General features: G+C 45.4%; 1 protein-coding gene across 3 annotated transcripts in view; it reads left to right on the top strand.

The window, feature by feature from the left end:
* Positions 1–18,681, top strand: part of CUX1 (cut like homeobox 1) — a 399,391-nt gene that overhangs the window by 355,175 nt on the left and 25,535 nt on the right. For all 3 annotated transcript variants that reach the window (XM_039508427.1, XM_039508428.1, XM_039508426.1), the window contains 4 exons: positions 11,009–11,145; positions 12,339–12,405; positions 14,735–14,850; positions 15,394–15,510. In XM_039508427.1, the coding sequence (XP_039364361.1) occupies positions 11,009–11,145; positions 12,339–12,405; positions 14,735–14,850; positions 15,394–15,510 (437 nt within the window). The remainder of the gene's footprint in view (positions 1–11,008; positions 11,146–12,338; positions 12,406–14,734; positions 14,851–15,393; positions 15,511–18,681) is intronic.

The following is an 18,681-nucleotide window of genomic DNA, read 5'->3' as shown; positions in this document are numbered from 1 at the left end:
TAACTAGGGGGAGAGAAAAAAGAAAAGATCAATAAGCTAAGAAAGTTGAGGTACTAGAAGGTGTCCTGACTTGCTGCTTCAGTGCCTGGGTTCCATCCCTGGCCCTGTCACAGACTAGCTTTGATCTTGGGTAAATCACAGACTCCATGTCTCAGTTTCTCCATCCTTCAAATTGGGATAGTTCAGACCTATCAACGAGTGGCACTGCAAATCGTAATAGCTGTAAAAAATCTTCCTTCCAGTCAATAAAGTAATCTTAGCACCTCCAATCCATCTGTGTTTCAATACACTTCCATTCTGTCTGTACACTTCTAAGAGGATATAGTTCTTTGTTGTTGTTTTTTTAAGTCTCTTCTAGCTTGCCAAATCACTGCTGTTCTTGTTCTCTGCAGAGTTATCTAAATCCACGGTGTCCAGGACATTTAGAAAACAAGCTATCAACTAGTGGAATCATAAAGCTTGCCTCTCATTTGTCAGGCCATATAATCTCAAACTAAATTGCTGTTGCATCTGAGTTTCCTCCATCTGTGAAAACAGATGCTGCACATGATTTGTCAAGAGTCCAGTCACTAGAATTATTTCCATGACTGAGAACTGTCAGGGCTTCTTTATTATGAACATGCTTCTCATGTGTGTACATCTGCTGGACTCTTAACTGTCATGGTTGAAGTGCCATCCAAGGCTCTGGCTGTCAATATTTTTTTTCTTGATATTAAAGACAAGAATTTTAGCCTTCAGTTTAAGGAGGAAAACTGTTCAATTCTCAAACTGATGATACTCTCACAGATGAAAAGGATGGGCAAATAATTCAGTGCAAGTTGCTATCAAACTTAGCCAGAACATTCATGATTGGCTAAAGCTATTACAATCAACCTTTTTGTACCATCTTTGTTCTCTTCCTTTTGGATATCAATGTGGTCAGCCCTAATCTTTTCAAGTGGACAGCAAAACCCTTTTAAGACCCCCGGGCCTGCAGATGCCTTCACCTATGATGCTGTCCATCAGACAGTAGTGTGGATGAATCACTAAAGATCACTCAGCGCTAGCCTTTTCCTTTTCAATACTCTCTGGTCAGGAGATGCCTTTATTCACTCCACTCTACCAGGTCAGCCCTTCTGGGCATCACATGATCCTTTTCAATAATCCCTATCATAAGTGTCGTCTTCCTAAATGATCAGTCCTTACAAGAGACTTGCTCCAACTCCCATTGTTGTCAATAGGAGTTGGATCAGTCCATAAGTTGAGAAATGCTTCTAAGATCTCGTACCAAAGAAATCAAGGTGACAGAGGCTTTCGTTCATTATGATTTGACACCTTTCCTTTCCTAAATCAGGAAGATTCTTTGTGCCCTCAATTTCTAGGAGGCATATTTGTACATGGCCACTTGTCCCTTAGTTATTTTCTTTTTCGAATGCTGGATTCTGATTTTCAATTTTGTGTGTGTGTGTGTGTGTGTGTGTGAGATATGAAGGCGCTTCCCTCAGCCTTTCGTGTTTTCACTAAGCTCCTAACAGTAATGGCTTCCGACCTTTTATCCTCATGCAAGCTGTTTATGTAAGAAGGGTTTTCCATCACTAACTTCTGTGACCCAATTCTCCAACTGGGCCATCTCCACCACCACCTGAAACATGCTCACCAAGCCTCAGCATTCCCCAACTAGCTCTTTTCAAGTCAGAGGGGACTGCATGCTAGGGAAGCGGATTGACATTTGACACGCCTGCCAATTCTCATCTGACTGAAGTGTGTCATTTAAATTGCTTCATGACCTCCAGGGACTCTTGTAAACATCAACCCATAGTCAATTACCCAATAGAAAAATTCATTTACCAGATGGGAGCCCCAATTTAGCCCTTATTTCTGTGGCAGTGGTGGTTTTGCTAAAATCCAGGTGACAAGACTCAGGTTTAATAGAACGAAAGACATACATGGAGGATAGCGTTTAGAGCCCAGTTAGAATCAATAGTGGCAATATATCTCAACTACAACTGAGATTGCCTTAAACTAGTTATCTTGCAAGGGTTTAGGGCTCAATTCTAATCTCACACATGGGCATGCATCACTCTGCAGCCTGGGAATCTTGCTGGGCTTGTGCCAGCTTGTATAGAAACGCCTGTTTCAGGATACACAATGCTGAGCGCTCATATGCCTGAGAGGATATTCTTTGCCAGGTTCATATTCCTGTCAGCCTTCTCCGGCAACAAAGGATGTTAAAGATGGTTTTGCAGTGGATCAGAACTCCAGCATTGTACAAATGTCAAACCCCAGCCCCTGGCTGGTGCACTAGTTAGAGGAATCCCAGTGCCACCCATGACAGAAAGTCAAACAAATTAAATTACCTCCCCACCTCCCTGATGGCGTAGAATTCTAACACAGTGCTGTTGGAATTAGAAAAGAGAAGCAAACAGGATTTGTCTTGGCAATGGTACCCACTGGCTTATCTCATGAATGCTGCCAGTATTGTGAACAGTTTAGGTAGGGGCCCTTGTTGCTCCTCAGTTTTCATATTATTTACACAGCAGAATAGCTTAAATCAAATGAGAAAAGAAGCATATGGCAAGATCCTTCTGTTGCAGTTATGCAAGATGTCTGTCTTTGAGAACTTTAGTGTGATTTCCAGCTCTGCTAGTAAAATCTTGCCATGATACATTCAAAACTGTTTTGTTGAAATTGCTAGATTTAGGCAGAGGCTCAAACGTTACCTTTAGAGATGGGCACAGCCAGCAAAATTCTTATTAGGATTTCATACACACCAATGCTCAGGACCCTTGAAATCTGCAGAACTCGTTTCAGTCAGTCTCTTGTTAGTTTTTATTTCAAAGCCATCGTGTAAATTTGTATATCTTTTTTTTTAAAGTAAGTATGGCACAATCAACAAGGCAGAAGAAAGTTGAAGGCTTTGAGCCAGAATTTTCCCTAACCTCTAACAGCCATTGTAATGGTGCAAATGGAGTGTAAGGCTGGTGGATCTGGAAATCAAAGATACAGACTTTCAGCCTCACCCAGTCGGTCTAGAATCTGATGATATGCCTCCGTCTCAAGCTAGCGTCTCATAAACAATAACAGCTCCAAATCTCTCTATCTGTTTCCTCTTCAAATACTCCCAGGAAAGTACAAGATTTTTCAGTAATATTCTGTTTCCAACTGCATAATATTTTATCCTTGTCAGGCTGAGTTGACAGGTAAAAGGACCATTCTCGCTCCAGACAGCACTAACATACAGAGTGACAGGTTTCAGGAGGTGTTGATACTTTGTTCATGTTGCTGGTTGAGTGCATAAGATTGTCCGGTTGTTTCAGTTCATCACCACCCTTGACAAAGTGCTGGAAGCACTGAGAGCCCTAGTAATTCAGACTGAGTTGTACCCAGGACCGCCCCAAGCAGCCACAAAAAAAAAAGTCATGATCTGCAGCTCTATCGTCATCGCTTCAGTGGCAGTTCAGCGGCTGGTCCTTCGCTCCGAGAGGGAGTGAGGGACTTGCCGCCGAAGACCCGGACGTGCCGCCCCTCACTGTTGGCTGCCCCAAGCAGATGGTTGCTGGGCCAGTGCCTGGAGCCAGCCCTGGTTGTACCTGTCAAGTATGCTAGAGGCCACCAACTTTGAGAATGAACAGTACAGTTGAGAATTCTAGTTTTCCCAGGACTTTAATTTATTGGTGCCATTATCTCTTGCAGTATGTTCACTGGAAGTTGAACAGTCAATGAAAGCTCACTTACCTTAAACTGGTTCAATGCATATGAAAGTCTGAAGGGTTACAGCGAGTTCTGTTAAATGTGGCAACATACCGAAAATAAAACACTGATATTCTTTTGTTCTAGCTGAAAGCTTAAGACGTAGGCATTCTAACCCACTAATGCCGGTTATTCTATGTACTGGGTGAAGTTAAAGATCTGCATAGAAACAAAAAGGGGGGTTGTGCCCCTTTTTTCTTTTTAGCGATGATAATCAAGGCCTGAAAAGAGGCATATCAAGAGGAAGGGTGGATTGTTCTAATTTTCATTGTCTTTTACATTAGAAACTCAAGCTGTGTCTACTCTGTTTTCCTGGAAGACACTCTGTGGATGACTGGAGAATCAGTAGAATTATGACATGGCCAGTACCAAGGAGTGAAACCTGAGCAATTGAGAGAACCCTTTTTTTACTCCATTTAAAATTCAGCCAGTTGAGGGTGGAGTGGGTACTTTCCTATTAAAAAACAAACTAACCATTTAACTCAAGCACCTGAAGAATATTTAGAAGGAAAGTTCCTATAAGGATTGAGAGAGCTTCCATTCCAGTCCTCTGGTCTGCCTAAGAACATGGAAGTCAAAAATTCAATATTCTTGATGTTTCTAAGCTTTGGAAAAAAGCAGAGGGAAAAAATATTTTTTCAGGGCTCTTTTGTACATCAAAAAATCCCACTACCCCCAAAAATAAGACCCCAAATGTTTCCTTTGCATGTAAACTTTGAGGTATGTATTTGTATATACTGACAGGTGTTCACTGAGCCACTGGAAAATGAACAAAAGGATGTTTTGAATTTCTTCTACTTGGGCAGGCAATGTTGCCTTGTGATCAGAACAGGAAAGTTGGAGTTAGTAGATCTGGCATCTGTTTCTAGTTCTGCTGCTGATTCACTGTGTTACATTGGGCACTGTTGTGCTTCCATTTTCCCATCCGTAAAATGGCGATAATGATACTGACCCACCTTGGTAAAACGCTTTGAGATCCCCCGATAAAAGATGCTGTACAAGTGCAAAATAATGTTGATTCATTTCTCATCTCTCTTACTCTGATGCTTTTATAGCGCTACTGAATGTGTCCAAGTCAAGATTCCTCAAATTTATTAAAGTAATTTAGTTCTTGAGTATGAATTAACAGTTGGCAAATCCAAGGTTCAACTGGCACCTAGATATTTAGCTAGTTATTTGACCCATCCCCATTTGAGGACCCGTTTCTGAGCCCTCCATGGCCATCTCCCTTCATTCCATGACAGGCTTAGCAAAACTTTGTAGTCCCTTTCTGACACTTTTCCCCAGGAGGCTGCAAGCGCACAGTACCACTGAAACCTCTAGCAAACTTCCAGATCTCTGTGCTCCTCCTCCCTCCACCACCCTCTCTAGCCAGTGCTATGATCGGTTGCTTTATGAGTGCTACATTTCCCCGTGCACAGGATTAAGATTAAAGGAAACATTTCCCTTTCCCTGGACTTGCCATCCTCTACATGGCAATCTTGAAAGGTGCAGAGCGCTTTCCACCTGCACTCATACCAATGGGGCCAGGCCTGGTCCTGCTGGGGTTAATGGCTGCTTTGCCACTGACATCTGTGGGTACAGGATTGGGGTCAGTGGACATTAAATGATGCTGAGCATACTGCACAATTGGGCCCTATTTTTTTTAGGGAAGAGGCTTTGTTATTTCCAAATATTTTGTATCTGGAAATATTCCTTTGAATATAGTGAATTCACAGGTTCTCCCAAGTGCAAGAGCATGGAGTAACCCTCTCACATTTCTTAAGAAACAGCACCCTCTAAGGGTACTGTAGTTCTATTACAACTGTCCAGATACTGCTGTTTGCTGATCATTTATACTGTATCTTTCTATATAAGAGTTCTCAGCCCCAGCCCTCCTGCCCCAAAACTGTGAAGTGTTGTGTAATGGATTTTGAACATATATGCAGCAAAAATAAATAACTGGATTGTGCCTGCCATATCTATTTTTCCCTGTAAACTTGCTCTGACCTTATGTGGTTACCTGCTGTGTAAGTAGAGTTTGAGACGGTCAATAATAAGAGTTGGCACTAATATAGCACCTTGTGTTAAATGATCTCTCTGATTCACAAACCATCCCTCCTCACAATACCTCTGGAAGGTAGGGAAAGCGCTGTTGGCATTTCACAAATGGGGAATGCAGCCACACAGGAAAGGAAAGGGACTCCCGAGCCCAGGAAGTGAGTTAGTTTCAGATCTGAGGCTAGGAGCCAGGTCTCCTGATTCCCAGTGCTGTGCTCTAATCTTTTGCCCTCTTTGTCTATGCTGATAAATTATCTTTGAATTGCAGGTTTAAAAAAAAAGAAACCCAGGCCATGATGATTGGTAAACAGTAGGAGTACAGGAAATTCTGCAATTTTGGATCACAGGGCTTTGCGGGAATAGTGTGGCACTAGCAAGTTTGAACTTTCATAAGTTGCAGATTCTAACAAGCTCAGAATCTCACTGCAAGACACAGTCAAACCCGCCAGATTTCACCTGGTTTTATGTCAAAAGCACACACCCTGCATGGTTTCAAGGGGAAATCTGCATCAGCCCAGGCTCAAGCTAGAGGGTCACAAACCATAGCCAGACTTTCAGGTTTGTAATAAAGCTCCAGACCAGCAGAGGTTTGCATGTGATTTGGGCTTTTGCTGTAAACACTTTGCATGACTCAAAACCAGGGGCCGCTCCAGGCACCAGCAAAACAAGCAGGTGCTTGGGGCGGCACATTTCTAGAGGCGGCATTCTGGCGCCGGCCATCATAGGTGCCGACTCTGGGGCATGGGGAAATGTGCCCCCACCGCCCCCACTTGCCGCCCCAGCTCGCCTCCACTGGCTCCCCTGAGCGCCCAGCCACCACTTCTCTTCTCCCCGCTCCCTCCCAGGCTTGTTGTGCGCGAAACAGCTGTTGTGCAGCAGCAAGTCTGGGAGGGAGGAGAAGCCGAGCGGCAGGCGCTCGGGGGAGGCGGCGGCGGTGGAGTGGAGGTGAGCTGGAGTGTGGAATGGTTCCTCTACCCCTCCTTACTTCGTGCACCCCACCACCCTAGCGCCCCTGCAGCGCTTCTCCCCCCTCCCTCCCAGGCTTGCCGCATGCGAAACAGCTGTTTCATGCAGCAAGGCTGGGAGGGAGGGAGGGAGAAGCCCAGTGGCGGGCGCTTGGGGGAGGCGGCAGTGGTGGAGCGGAGGTGAACTGGAGCTGGGAGTGGTTCCTCTATCCCCCGTTACTTCCTGCGCCCCCCCCCCCCAGTTCACCTCTGCTCCGCCTACTCCCCTGAATGTGCCACTGCTCTGCCCTCCCTTGCCTGAGAGAGAGTGGTGAGAAGAGGCGCGGCGGCACACCGAGGGGAGCAGGCGGAGCAGAGGTGAGCTAGGGTGGGAGGTCGTGGGGGCCCCCAGGAAGCAATGGGGAGGGAAATGCTGCACGCCCTGGGGAGGAGGCAGGGCTGTGGATTTGGGGAAGGGGTTCAGAAGGGGTGGAGTTGGTGAGGGGCCGGGGGGCATGAAAAAAAAGGGGGTCCGGCCACAATTTTTTTTGCTTGGGGCGGCAAAAATCCTAGAGCCAGCCCTGCTCAAAATGACACCGGGATGACTTCAAAGAGGTGTTTAAGGACCTGTAAGAGTCTGCCCTGGCTTTCCACGCACAGCTTCTTCACATGGAATCTGAGCATCTCTTACTGTCCAACTTCTGATAGATGAGCATTTTGCCTCCCAGCTGCTTGGAATTCAGGCAACAGACGGTTACTCACCCTATGCAGTTACTCAGATTCTTCGAGATGTGTGTCCCTGTGGGGGCTCCACTTCAGCTGTCGGTGTGTCCCGGTGCCTTTGATCAGAGATTTTCGGTAGCAGTGTCTGTCTGGGTCACGCATGCAGTGAGCATCTCGCAGCACCATTGGTGCCTCATCCAACGCGCGCAAGACCCGATGCCCTCAGTTCCTTCTCAACTGTCCTCGGCCTGAGACGGTGCTCTGTAGCGGTGTCAACGAGAACCTAGGAAAAATAATTAGGAATAGTTAGAATTAAATTAGTGACATTTAAGTTTGTTTGTTAATAGTTAGTTTCTCATCTCCTGTTTCCTTCTTTAAAAAAAAACAACTAATTACTAGGTGCATCAACAGTGAGGGACTCTACCAGCTGTTAACTAAGTTTTCACTCACCTGAAAATTCATATCCTGTGGGCTTGATCCTATTGTCTTCACGGAGGCTAATGAAAGTTTTGCCTGTATGAAAACTGCAGGATTCAAATCTATATACTTTAGTAAAGCTTTTGATACGGTCTCCCACAGTATTCTTTCCAGAAAGTTTAAAAAAGTATGGACTGGATGAATAGACTATAAAGTGGATAGAAAGCTGGCTAGATTGTTAGGCTCAATGGGTAGTGATCAACGGCTCAATGTCTAGTTGGCAGCTGGTATCAAGCGGAGTGCCCCAGGGGTCGGTCCTGGGGATGGTTTTGTTCAACATCTTTATTAATGATCTGGATGATGAGATTAATTGAACCCTCATCAAGTTCACAGATGACACTAAACTGGGGGGGGGGGAGAGGTAGCTATGCTGGAGGGTAGGAATAGAGTCCAGAGTGACCTAGACAAATTGGAGGGTTGGGCCAATATAAATCTGATGAGGTTCAGCAAGGACAAGTGCAGAGTCCTGCACATAGGACGGAAGAAGCCCATTCACTGCTACAGGCTGGGGACCGACTGGCTAAGCAGCAGTTCTGCAGAAAAGGAGCTGGGGATTACAGTGGATGAGAAGCTGGATATGAGTCAACAGTGTGCCCTTGATGCCAAGAAGGCTAACAGCATATTGGGCTGCATTAGTAGGAGCATTGCCAGCAGCTCGAGGGAAGTGATTATTCCCCTCTATTCAGCACTGGTGAGGCTACATCTGGAGTATTGCATCCAGTTGTGGGCCCCCCACTACAGAAAGGATGTGGACAAATTAGAGAGAGTCCAACGAAGGGCAATGAAAATGATATGGGGGCTGGGGAACATGACTTATGAGGACAGGCTGAGGGAGCTGGGCTTGTTTAGTCTGCAGAAGAGAAGGGTGAGGTGGGATTTGATAGCAGCCTTCAACTACCTGAAGCGGGGTTCCAAAGAGGATGGAGCTCGGCTGTTCTCAGTGGTGGCAGATGACAGAACAAGGAGTAATGGTCTCAAGTTGCAGTGGAGGAGGTCTAGGTTGGATATTAGGAAAAACTATTTCACTAGGAGGGTGGTGAAGCACTGGAATGGGTTACCTAGAGAGGTGGTGGAATCTCCATCCTTAGAGGTTTTTAAGGCCCGGCTTGACAAATCTCTGGCTGGGATGATTTAGTTGGTGTTGGTCCTGCTTTGAGCAGGGAGTTGGACTAGATGACCTCCTGAGGGCTCTTCCAACCCTAATTTTCTATGATTCTATACCTCTAGTATATTATTTTTTACTAAGCTTAAACAGATGGAGAGCTGGATTTTTCCTAATACCAAGTGATACAGGTGGAGTCCGTAACTAGTAGGTACATGATCATATCAAAAGAGAAATTCATTTGTAGTATAGCGGGCCCTAATTCTTTCTTAGTAAGTTCATGACACATTGGTTTAATGATATTCTGTGTGTGTATAGAGATGTGTATAGCTGTGACATTAGTGATGAATGGGGACTTTCATTCTAAGTTCCTAGTTTTAGTCATCTAGAGATTGTTTCTTGCATAGAAAAATGCTTGCCGTGTTTCAAGGTGTGATTTTATTCTGAAAAGTTATTTTAAAATTGGCACATGCTTACCTATTGCCTCTGCTATTGACTCTCTCAAAGCCAGTAAGTAAATCAGTCAGATCTGCTTGGTCAACAATCGGGACAAAAATAAGCTTTTGCTGCTGCTTATTCCTGGCAGTCCTGCAGAGCCAGCCCAGCTCAGAAAGGGGGAGCTTCTTGTGCGTCAGCAGAATTGGTTGGCAAGTTCCAATCGGTGACAGCTGTGGAAACCCCCTGTAGACAGTGTTGTTTTCCAGGCCTGACACAGGGCAACCATTTAACCTGCAGCTCCTTTAACTGGTTACGGTCAATAAGAGAGAACCTAGGCTGACTCTCAGATCCCTTGCTAAGTTTTCTTGTTACTTGTGAACTGGGCGCATTTGATCTAGAAACACCAAGTGATCAAAAACATGAAGCCCCACTCTGCCATTTTCACAGCCTCACTTTCAGAACTGCGTGTGGGTGATTTTGTTCCTTTTGCTCAGGAATCTCAAAAACATTTTCATCTTAGAAGCGTAATAGGGATGGATCTGAACCAGAACACCACATCCAAACTCTCCTGAACGATGCGGAAGTTCTGACCTAGATCCATGCATTATAGTGCAGGAGCCTCTCTACTCAGACTAAATTAAGCCCTTTGTGTGTTTTGCCAGTGAAATAAGCTACTTGAGCAATACTGACAGTACTGAGCGCATGCAGGAAGTTATTTTTTCACTGATATTGAGTTCCAGAGCCCCAGATATAATGCACAAGCCCTGGCTCTCACAAATGGGATGTTGCGCAGCTCTTAGGCTAAATCGCTTTTATAGCCCTTGCCATTCATAACTGAACTCGGATGGCCACTGTGCAAGACTAAAACAAGGCCACGTTGCCCCAGTTCATTGTGCCCAGCATGTGATTGTGATTGGGCTTGTAGCATCTGGCACCTGTGAAGAAAGCTGTTCAGCTGCACTGTTATCAATCATTCACACTGCACTGGCACCCCAAGGATCTGTATGGTGCGTTCCTCCCTCAAACGCCTGTTAGATTCTAACAGGACAAGACAACAGGAACGCAACAGGGTTGTTAGTGCATCATTTAGTGTTCTGGGTCTCATGATGTAAAACCTTCCTTCTTCCCCACAGCATGTTTTTTGAAATGAGAAAGGTGGAGGAGTGTGCTAGCCATTCAGAAAGCTACAGCACTTTCTGTACCATTCGGAAATAACCATGACAGAGAATCAATCAGGCAACACGTGGGAGTAGATAATCTGAAATCAGATCAATGAAATGAACGTACAGGGATGGTCAGCTCAGAGGAACAGATGATTCTATCTGCAGCAATCAGTCGAAAGCTGTGTGAGATGTGGTAAAGTATGGCCCCAGGATGAAAACTGGTCCCTGAGGAGGCTTGTGACATCATGTTAGGTAGCTGAATTTGCATATTTCTTCTAGAGCAGCAGATGCTGCATGCATCAGACCAAAGGGGAAGCTGGGTGGGATGAAAAGGGAGTTAAGGTCAAGGCCGTCCACACTGACCAGCTAGTTTCACGGGCTTTGTTTTTCAGCACGCTGTGCTGAGCTGCAGATCCAGTTCACGGAAGCCGTTTCTACTGTTGCTGATCAGAAAGAGCTCATCACCAACCTGGAGCATGACCTCAGCACTATCCAGTCCATGTCTTCGGTGCATCGCCCTGATGCCGAGGTAATTCCAAAGGTTTCCTTCCAGTTGCTGACCCATTGATTACCAGGGCCGCCGAGAGCAGGTTCGGGCCCCGGTGAAAATTTTTTTTCAGGCCACCCAGCAAGGGTGGACCAGCTAAACAGGGCTGGGGAAGGGCCAGGCCCTGGTAATTTGTACCGGCTTCCTCCCCTCCCCCCTCGTCGGCCCTGTTGATTACAAAAGCTGTATTTGCATTCAGTTCCTTTTCTTCTCCCCCACTTCTCTGCCTTCCACCCCTTCTCCTTTCCCTTCTACTATCCCAGATACAGTACATCCCTCAAAATCTTCTCCATCATCCCACGAGTCTTAAAAATCTCTGTGCTACTCCAAGCTGGGCTCTCAGTTCTTCATTCTCTCTGCTGAATTAGCTGATCTATCAAAATATTCCCTGCTTTACTTTCCCTAGACCCCAGAATTCATCTCTGCCTCCTTATGCCCAACTCAAGAGTGTTCCCATTCCTCACAAGACTTGAGGGCCACCACTAGGACCCTGGAGGGGTTGGCAAACCTTCTGAGATGGATTTCAGCAATGATGGGGAAGCCTGCTGGGAAAACAGAAAGGAGGAACTTAAACCAAAATTTATCCTACCATTAAGAAAAGGTTCAGGTTTGAGATTTGGACAGAGGTGTCTTTTTCCTTGTCCGGCCCTCCCTTATTGGGCTAGACATGTTACGGCCACGTTTGCGCTCCTCGTTTCCATTCTGACGTTCTCGTCACCCCGAACTCCAGTTCTCCCTGAGCTCTCAGGAATGCTTCTGGCTTCTGCTGTTTCAGAGCCCGCCTGCATTCTGCATCTTTGCCTATTTATATTCAGACCTTTTAGGTGGGTTGAAACTCAATGCTGCTGGCTGGACTGAAGCATTGGGTACCGCCATCGGTGTCGATGCAATGAAAATGTGTCTGGGGCAGGAAGTCAGAACTTTGACCATTGTCATTTGCACAGTTCAGCCCATGAACTTCCCCGGGAATGCTGTAATTTGTAGCCCTTGTTCCCAGAATATGGGAAAGCATAATCTTAAAACCAGCACCAAAGAACCTGGTATGGGCCACAGCTGGGACAAGAGAATGCATTTGATGAACTATTGCTCTGATCAGGTGTGGGCTTTCCTCACCTTCAGACCGTGCTACTCACCTACACTAAGAGTTCCTATTCACATCTGATTTCTCCACCCAGGGTGCTGCTGTTCACAGTCTAGAGATGATTCCAGACCCCATTAAGGAAGCTACAGCTCGCTTTTATGGTAAGAGCCTGGACTGAGTCCAGTTCATGCTTTGCTGTTTGGGAGCTGTGTGTTCCAGGTTGCTCAGCACAGACGCTGGAGCTATGGAAGATCACAACTTTACATACTATCTACGGGGTCCATACACCAGACACTGAACTTGCTGAGTACCTAACTGGGTCACGTTTGTAAGTAGTAAGTTAACCATGCAAGGGAAGCAGCTGTGTTATGGGAGATCCAGTTGAAGGGTGTGCTGAGGTTTGCTGAGGCACTCTACTGCGGACAGCTGGTAGGGATTCTCCATTACCTTAATGGTCGGGACCTGTGCTTTCAGAGCTGAAGAATCAGAGTTCTATCCTGACGCTCAAGGTTGCCATGGTGTGCAACATAACAGCCATGAATTCCTAAGTAGGTACAGACCTTTTGTTAAACTCTCCCTGGGCCTGGTTTTCAGGAGTGTTGAGCACCTCCATCTCCTGTTAACTTCAGGGAGATCATCCCTCAAAATCAACCCTTGTTAGCCATTGTTCTCAGCAAGTTCCTCCATCCTCTTGCTGCAGAAGAGATTCTGCTGCAGTACTTCCAGCAGTTAGTGTCAGCGCCCCGACAGTCTCTTCCCAAATCACACTTACATGCAGAGGTTCATTCCCGCCCTGACACTAATCTATTGTAGCAGATTTGCCTTATTGAAGAGCAAATGCTAACAGTCTTGGGAAGGGGTTTAACCACATGGCCCGGCTATCAAGAACAGTTGGTTGATTGGTTCTCACTGCACAGAGTCACTGACTGTTGCATCAGCTGATATTTTCTCCCTAAAGTACAGCCCTAGACAATACAGCAGATCAGCTTCCCCCTGTAGCCGCTCCACTGTTCCTTTCAAATACACGTAGAATTCAGACCGAAACTAAAATACCCCGTGCTTCAACTTTTGATCATTCCAGAGTGAATCCCCCCCAGAGCCAGAGAGCTAAATGTTTCCTTTACATTTGCTGTTTGCTGCAAGGGCTGCAGGAGAAAATTAATCAAATAAATGATGACTGTTGGCTCCACTGGAAAAGAACCCATTTCCTTTCCTTTTTGTTTAGAAAGGTTTTTAAGTAGAATGATAAACAATATCATGGCAACGGTTCCATCAAGCAAAAACAACCTGAAGCCACCCATCCTGCTGCTATGAATAGCTCCACTGTGCAGACTAGCTGAGTCGCTGCCTTCTAGAACATATTTATCTTCTGCTGTCCTGTGTAAACCCTAGAGATGCCTGACCTCATTCACAAGGCCATTGGAGGGGACAGCCATCCAGTGGGGTTACGTACTCACGAGTTCTAACCCCAGTCACAGCCAGGCACGTTCTGTGCAGCTTCACGATGCAGTTCCCAGTCCCAGGCATAGGAAATAAACAGTGGTTTTAGTGCAGCAAACAACCAATGAATTTTTGAAGAGGGACCAAAAGGAGGCACTTTGTTGGGCCGAGGTGAAAAAAATTAAGTGGTTGGCACCATTTCACAGGCTTTGGAAAGGGACAGAGAAGGGGCTGAAGAGACCTTTGCCCTGCCACAGGAGGGGAGTCAATGCAGCCCAGAAAGTGGGGGAGATTCCCTGGATAGGGAGTGTGACCAGGACAGCCGGGGATTGCTGGGAATCAGCACGTTGTGAGCAGGCGCTGCTGGCGAGTGACCGTGCCCTCTCTCCTAACAGGGCCAATGGGATTGCCTTAGGGAAAATTTCCCCCTAAGGTGTGTAGAGATTAGTTGGCCCCATACAGTAGGGATAATAACACCGACCTCAGGGGAGAGTTAAGTTTTGATTAATTACTAGAGCTGGACAGCGAACAGTAATTCCCTTTCCCAGAGGATTTTTAATGTTCAAAAATTGGTTTCATTCCAATTTGCTATGAAAAAAAAATGTTCAAAATTCTCCATGTATTGGAATTACCATTCTCCACCCAGCTCTGCTGGGAATCTTGGCTCCAGGTCTGCCTGGGGCACTTCCCAGTAGCAGGGCACCCTGAGCTGGCAAGGACTGGGGAGCCTGAGAGGCAGGGCTGCTGGGAACCTGGGCAGAGCAGCTGGTAGGAAACTGGGCAGGTTTTTATCGGAATCCTAACGGTTTCCAGAGGAATTTTGTAGAAATTGAACAATCTCTGCAAAACATTTCAATTCCAGTGAATTTGCAAATTCTGAGAGAGAAAAATGTTTTGTCTAAGTTTTTCCATCCAGCTTCACTAATTAGCCATCAGTGAAGTCCTTTAAACCCTCCGGTGGAGGGTGCCATAGAAGTGTCATGTGTTATTTATCTTCCTTGAATGTCTGCTGGCTGAGGATGGTCTCTCACGGTTAGCTCTGCTTCCTAGGTTATCCTCCATCATCTCCCAGCACTCCACTTCCTGAGGGGCAGATGGATTCCCTGCTGTCCATCATCTCCAGTCAGAGGGAGCGCTTCCGTACAAGGAACCAAGAATTAGAAGCGGTATGTTAGGCCACTTACAAAGACCTGACTTTGGAATGCTGGCCCTGGGTTCTATCCTTGTCTCTGCCACTGGTCTGCTGGGTGACCTTGGGCAAGTCACAGACCCTCTCTGCCTCAGTTTCCCCATCTGTAGAACAGGGATAATGATACTGACTTCCTTTGTAAAACAATTGGAGATCTACTGATGACAAGTGCTACATAAGAGCTAGGGATTAATATTATGGTAAAAAGACACTCCCAGCCGTGCATTTCTGGGCAGTTATGGTTGAAGTCCATTAGGACTGCATTCCCAAGTGGGAATAGTTCTCTCTCCCTATTTTTGTTTACACTAATTCATTTTGATCTGTGGTTGGAAGGACCCTCCTTGGAGGCAAACCCTTTGCTGATTGCACCTGTGCTTTGTCTCTGCTGGACTCAGCCCAGCAGCGTACACAGTGGTTGGGAGGGGATTTTATTTCTGCCATAGGACAAGTTAAATCCCCATTCCCTTCCCGAAGAATCTGCAGGCCCTCCAGCTAGCGGCATTTGTTCTGTGTGTTGCAGGAGAACCGCATGATGCAGCACACAATGCAGGCTCTCCAAAGTGAACTGGACAACATGAGAGCTGATAATATCAAGCTATATGAAAAGATCAAGTTCCTCCAGAGCTACCCTGGCCGGGTGAGTGTGGAGCCTGTCTCTATCTCAGCTGTTGTCCCTTGGAGGGTAATGCGTCCCCATTCTGTGAGATCTTGTACTGGGGAACTGGAAAATATATGTAACAGTCTTTGTTCATTTGCAAAGGGATGACCCTGAATCTTTTCACTCACATCTGCTTGACCCATGCCTAAAACCACATTAGAGCACAGTAATTACCTCTCCTGCCTGTCCAGTTCCTAGGCTTTGGGTAGTCCAAACATTCCATGATTGGGGACAGCCATATAATGCCATAATACTGTCTGTAGATCACCTTATCCCTTTTGTGTGGAGTAGCTTGATAGAAAGTTGCCCCTATAAATCCTACATGCAAGACTCAGAATCATAGAAATTGGAGATGGAAAAGATCTACAGTATCAGGCCACTTGGGCCATCTCCCTGCTGCTTCAGGATTGTCCTTTATACCTTAGGTCACACACCTCATCTCCCTCCAGTATAATCACTAATGTCTAGTTTTAAACATCTCACTGATGGAGCTACCCTTTGAGGCCAAGAGTTGGCATTTCCTGCCACATGGTGCCAATGCAATATGCTTTGGTGTTCACACACTTGTTCTTCACCTGCGGGGTCACAGTTGCTCCTGACTGGCTAGGCACCAAGGAGTTAAAACAAATAACTCCTGAAATTATTCAGAGTCTGAGAAATAATTCAGCCTGTGTCAAAAAAGTGACTCATTCTTGCATCCCAGCACATGTAAGAGTTGCACTGAGGAATTTAACAAAGAGATTTATGTGACACGTGCTCCCTTTCACAGAACAATATGCTCATTCAACTCACTGATCTCAGGAACTGTGGAGTGGCGACCTCTGAGATTACAGTTCGTGACAAAAAGCTTTGTTCCCCGTGCATTAGTCACCAGTTTTCTGCACCTTCCCCTGCATGCTACGTCAGAGTGGCAACTGATTTCCGTTTTTCATGTGCAATTGCAAGTGATGACAGGTGACAAACAGAATCACCCCTCTCCTGCTATACTGAACTAGAAACCCTATTGTGCCTCTTACGGAACCCCTTCTGGCCAGCAGGGAGAGCTCCTCTCCTTTACAAGGTGCTAGCCACTGACCTTTCCTAGTACAGCATAAACCAGCAATGGTGTGGGTCTGTCATACTCCAAAGCAGAGCAAGAGAGAATAAGCCTCTCTGTAATACACAAACATGAAATAACGGCGTAAAGGTGTACACAGCCACACAATACTCAAATGTCACTGCTCAAACAATACTCAAACATCATCTCCTCTCCTTGTTGCTTGTTAGACTATCTAATGTATGAGGACTTTCTCCCTTGGCGCCCAGGTGGGATTTTAATATGCAGAAATCTCCCTCCATGCCAGTGGCCAAAGAGACCCTATCACAACTGTTAAGCAAACTACGTAAGCTGACATTTGAAGAGCTTTTCATGGTAGCTGCGTCTTCCAAGCTGAAATGTCCAGTCATGTCCAAACCTTTTGTTATAGCTCTAAAATTAAAATAGATGTATTGTAGGAAAGCTATCCTAAAAATCCGCTTCTTGTCCTGACCTGCTGCATGGTGGTGGTCTCTGCTGTACTACAAATGCTATGATTCACTCCGCAGGTGGCTGCATTTCAATAGTGGATGAACTGAATCCATTTTATGTATCAATATCTTAAATTTCTTTGGGATCCTTCTGGAGGAAGGTTCTGTATATATTAAAGACCTAATCCTGAGTATCTCTGATTAGTCTCATAAGGGATGAACTGGGTTGGGCCTTATGCTGTTATGTTTACTTTTCCTATTAAAATGGAAGAGTGTCACCAGAATATCGTCCTAATTGTACAAGGAGCACTGAATCATGTACAGCAAACCAACATGGAGGGTGACAACATAGAGAACCTAATGAGACATGTGACTGGTTAAAAATAATAATCAAACCATAAAATAAGGCATGCATACAATGAATGCATGATCCCTAAACTGGGATCTAATCTAAGACAAGGACTATGAGATGCAGTGGCCTGTGTATCATATTCCAGAACATAGGGGCATATTCACTTGACTAAAGGTTCAGTCAACTTGGGATTTACCCTGCTGAGAAGGAACCACGAGATCATAGTTGGATGACTGGGCAGAACAACAAGGAACATGTAGTAATAACTCTTGAAAGACATCTTAAAGGTCAACATCATAATTTTAAAATTGTATGATGACAAAGACATTGCAGAGATGGAAAAATAGGGGACAGCTGGCTAACAGCAGCATTGTAAATATGATGCACCCTCATAATTAAAGCTTGAGACAGGCAGATATGGAATCATAAGACACCAATGCATAAATAGAACAAGTTGACAGAGCATCAAACTCCAGCACCGTAGGGGATACTACATTTTTAGTTCCTGTGTTTTAAGCCTACTTAAACCCCCCAGTGGCAAAGAAAAAAAGTGGGAAAATCCAAAAGCAAGAGCAGCAAATGGAACCAAAGCATGAAAAGTTAGCACCAAATCAGTAAATCTACGCATATCAATGCATGGAAATGATCCATTCAGACATGCCCTAAGATCCAATGCGTTGTACTGACTCTGGGTCCACACTATGCACTGTTTGTATGAGCTAAAACGCTTTGGAGGAGGTCATTGTTTTACCCGGGTACATCAAATGTTGTTGTCAGAGTGGTTTGAGGAGGAATCAGTAAGCAGGCTTGGAATCTGGATGATATTTTAATAAGTTGGAGCACAGTTTGCAGACTTGTAGCCTCACATAGGGCTTTCAAGAAGTGCTCGTTGTGAGTTTAATCCAGAGCCAGCTATAAGGTTATGAAATGGGGACTTCCATACTGGGAGAAACTTGAGATCAGGATGTAGCTTGCTTGAGAACATAACGTGCTTAAATAAGATCTACATCTCTCACCCCCTTTCAGGGGTTTTTCACAATTTCCCTTGTCCTTTTGGCTACTAATAGACGTGTGTTTAAATAGTGTTTTCCTCCCCCTGAGCTCCTCTCTCCCTCTTACCTGATCCATCAGGGATAATATGCTGGATTTGAGACATCCTAAGCATTTCCATGGCAAGAACATTCTGTGGTGTTGCAAACAGATAATTCTGACTTCATTGTTCTATCATGCAGCTGAGGAGGTGGGTGGTGTAAGATGCTGTTATTTACCTAAAACAGGAACAAAGGAAACAC

Source organism: Mauremys reevesii, linkage group 20 (genome assembly GCF_016161935.1).
Source record: "Mauremys reevesii isolate NIE-2019 linkage group 20, ASM1616193v1, whole genome shotgun sequence".
Lineage (NCBI taxonomy): Eukaryota > Metazoa > Chordata > Testudines > Geoemydidae > Mauremys > Mauremys reevesii.
The sequence above is the reverse complement of the archived record's forward strand: the minus strand, read 5'-3'. Positions and strand labels throughout refer to the sequence as shown.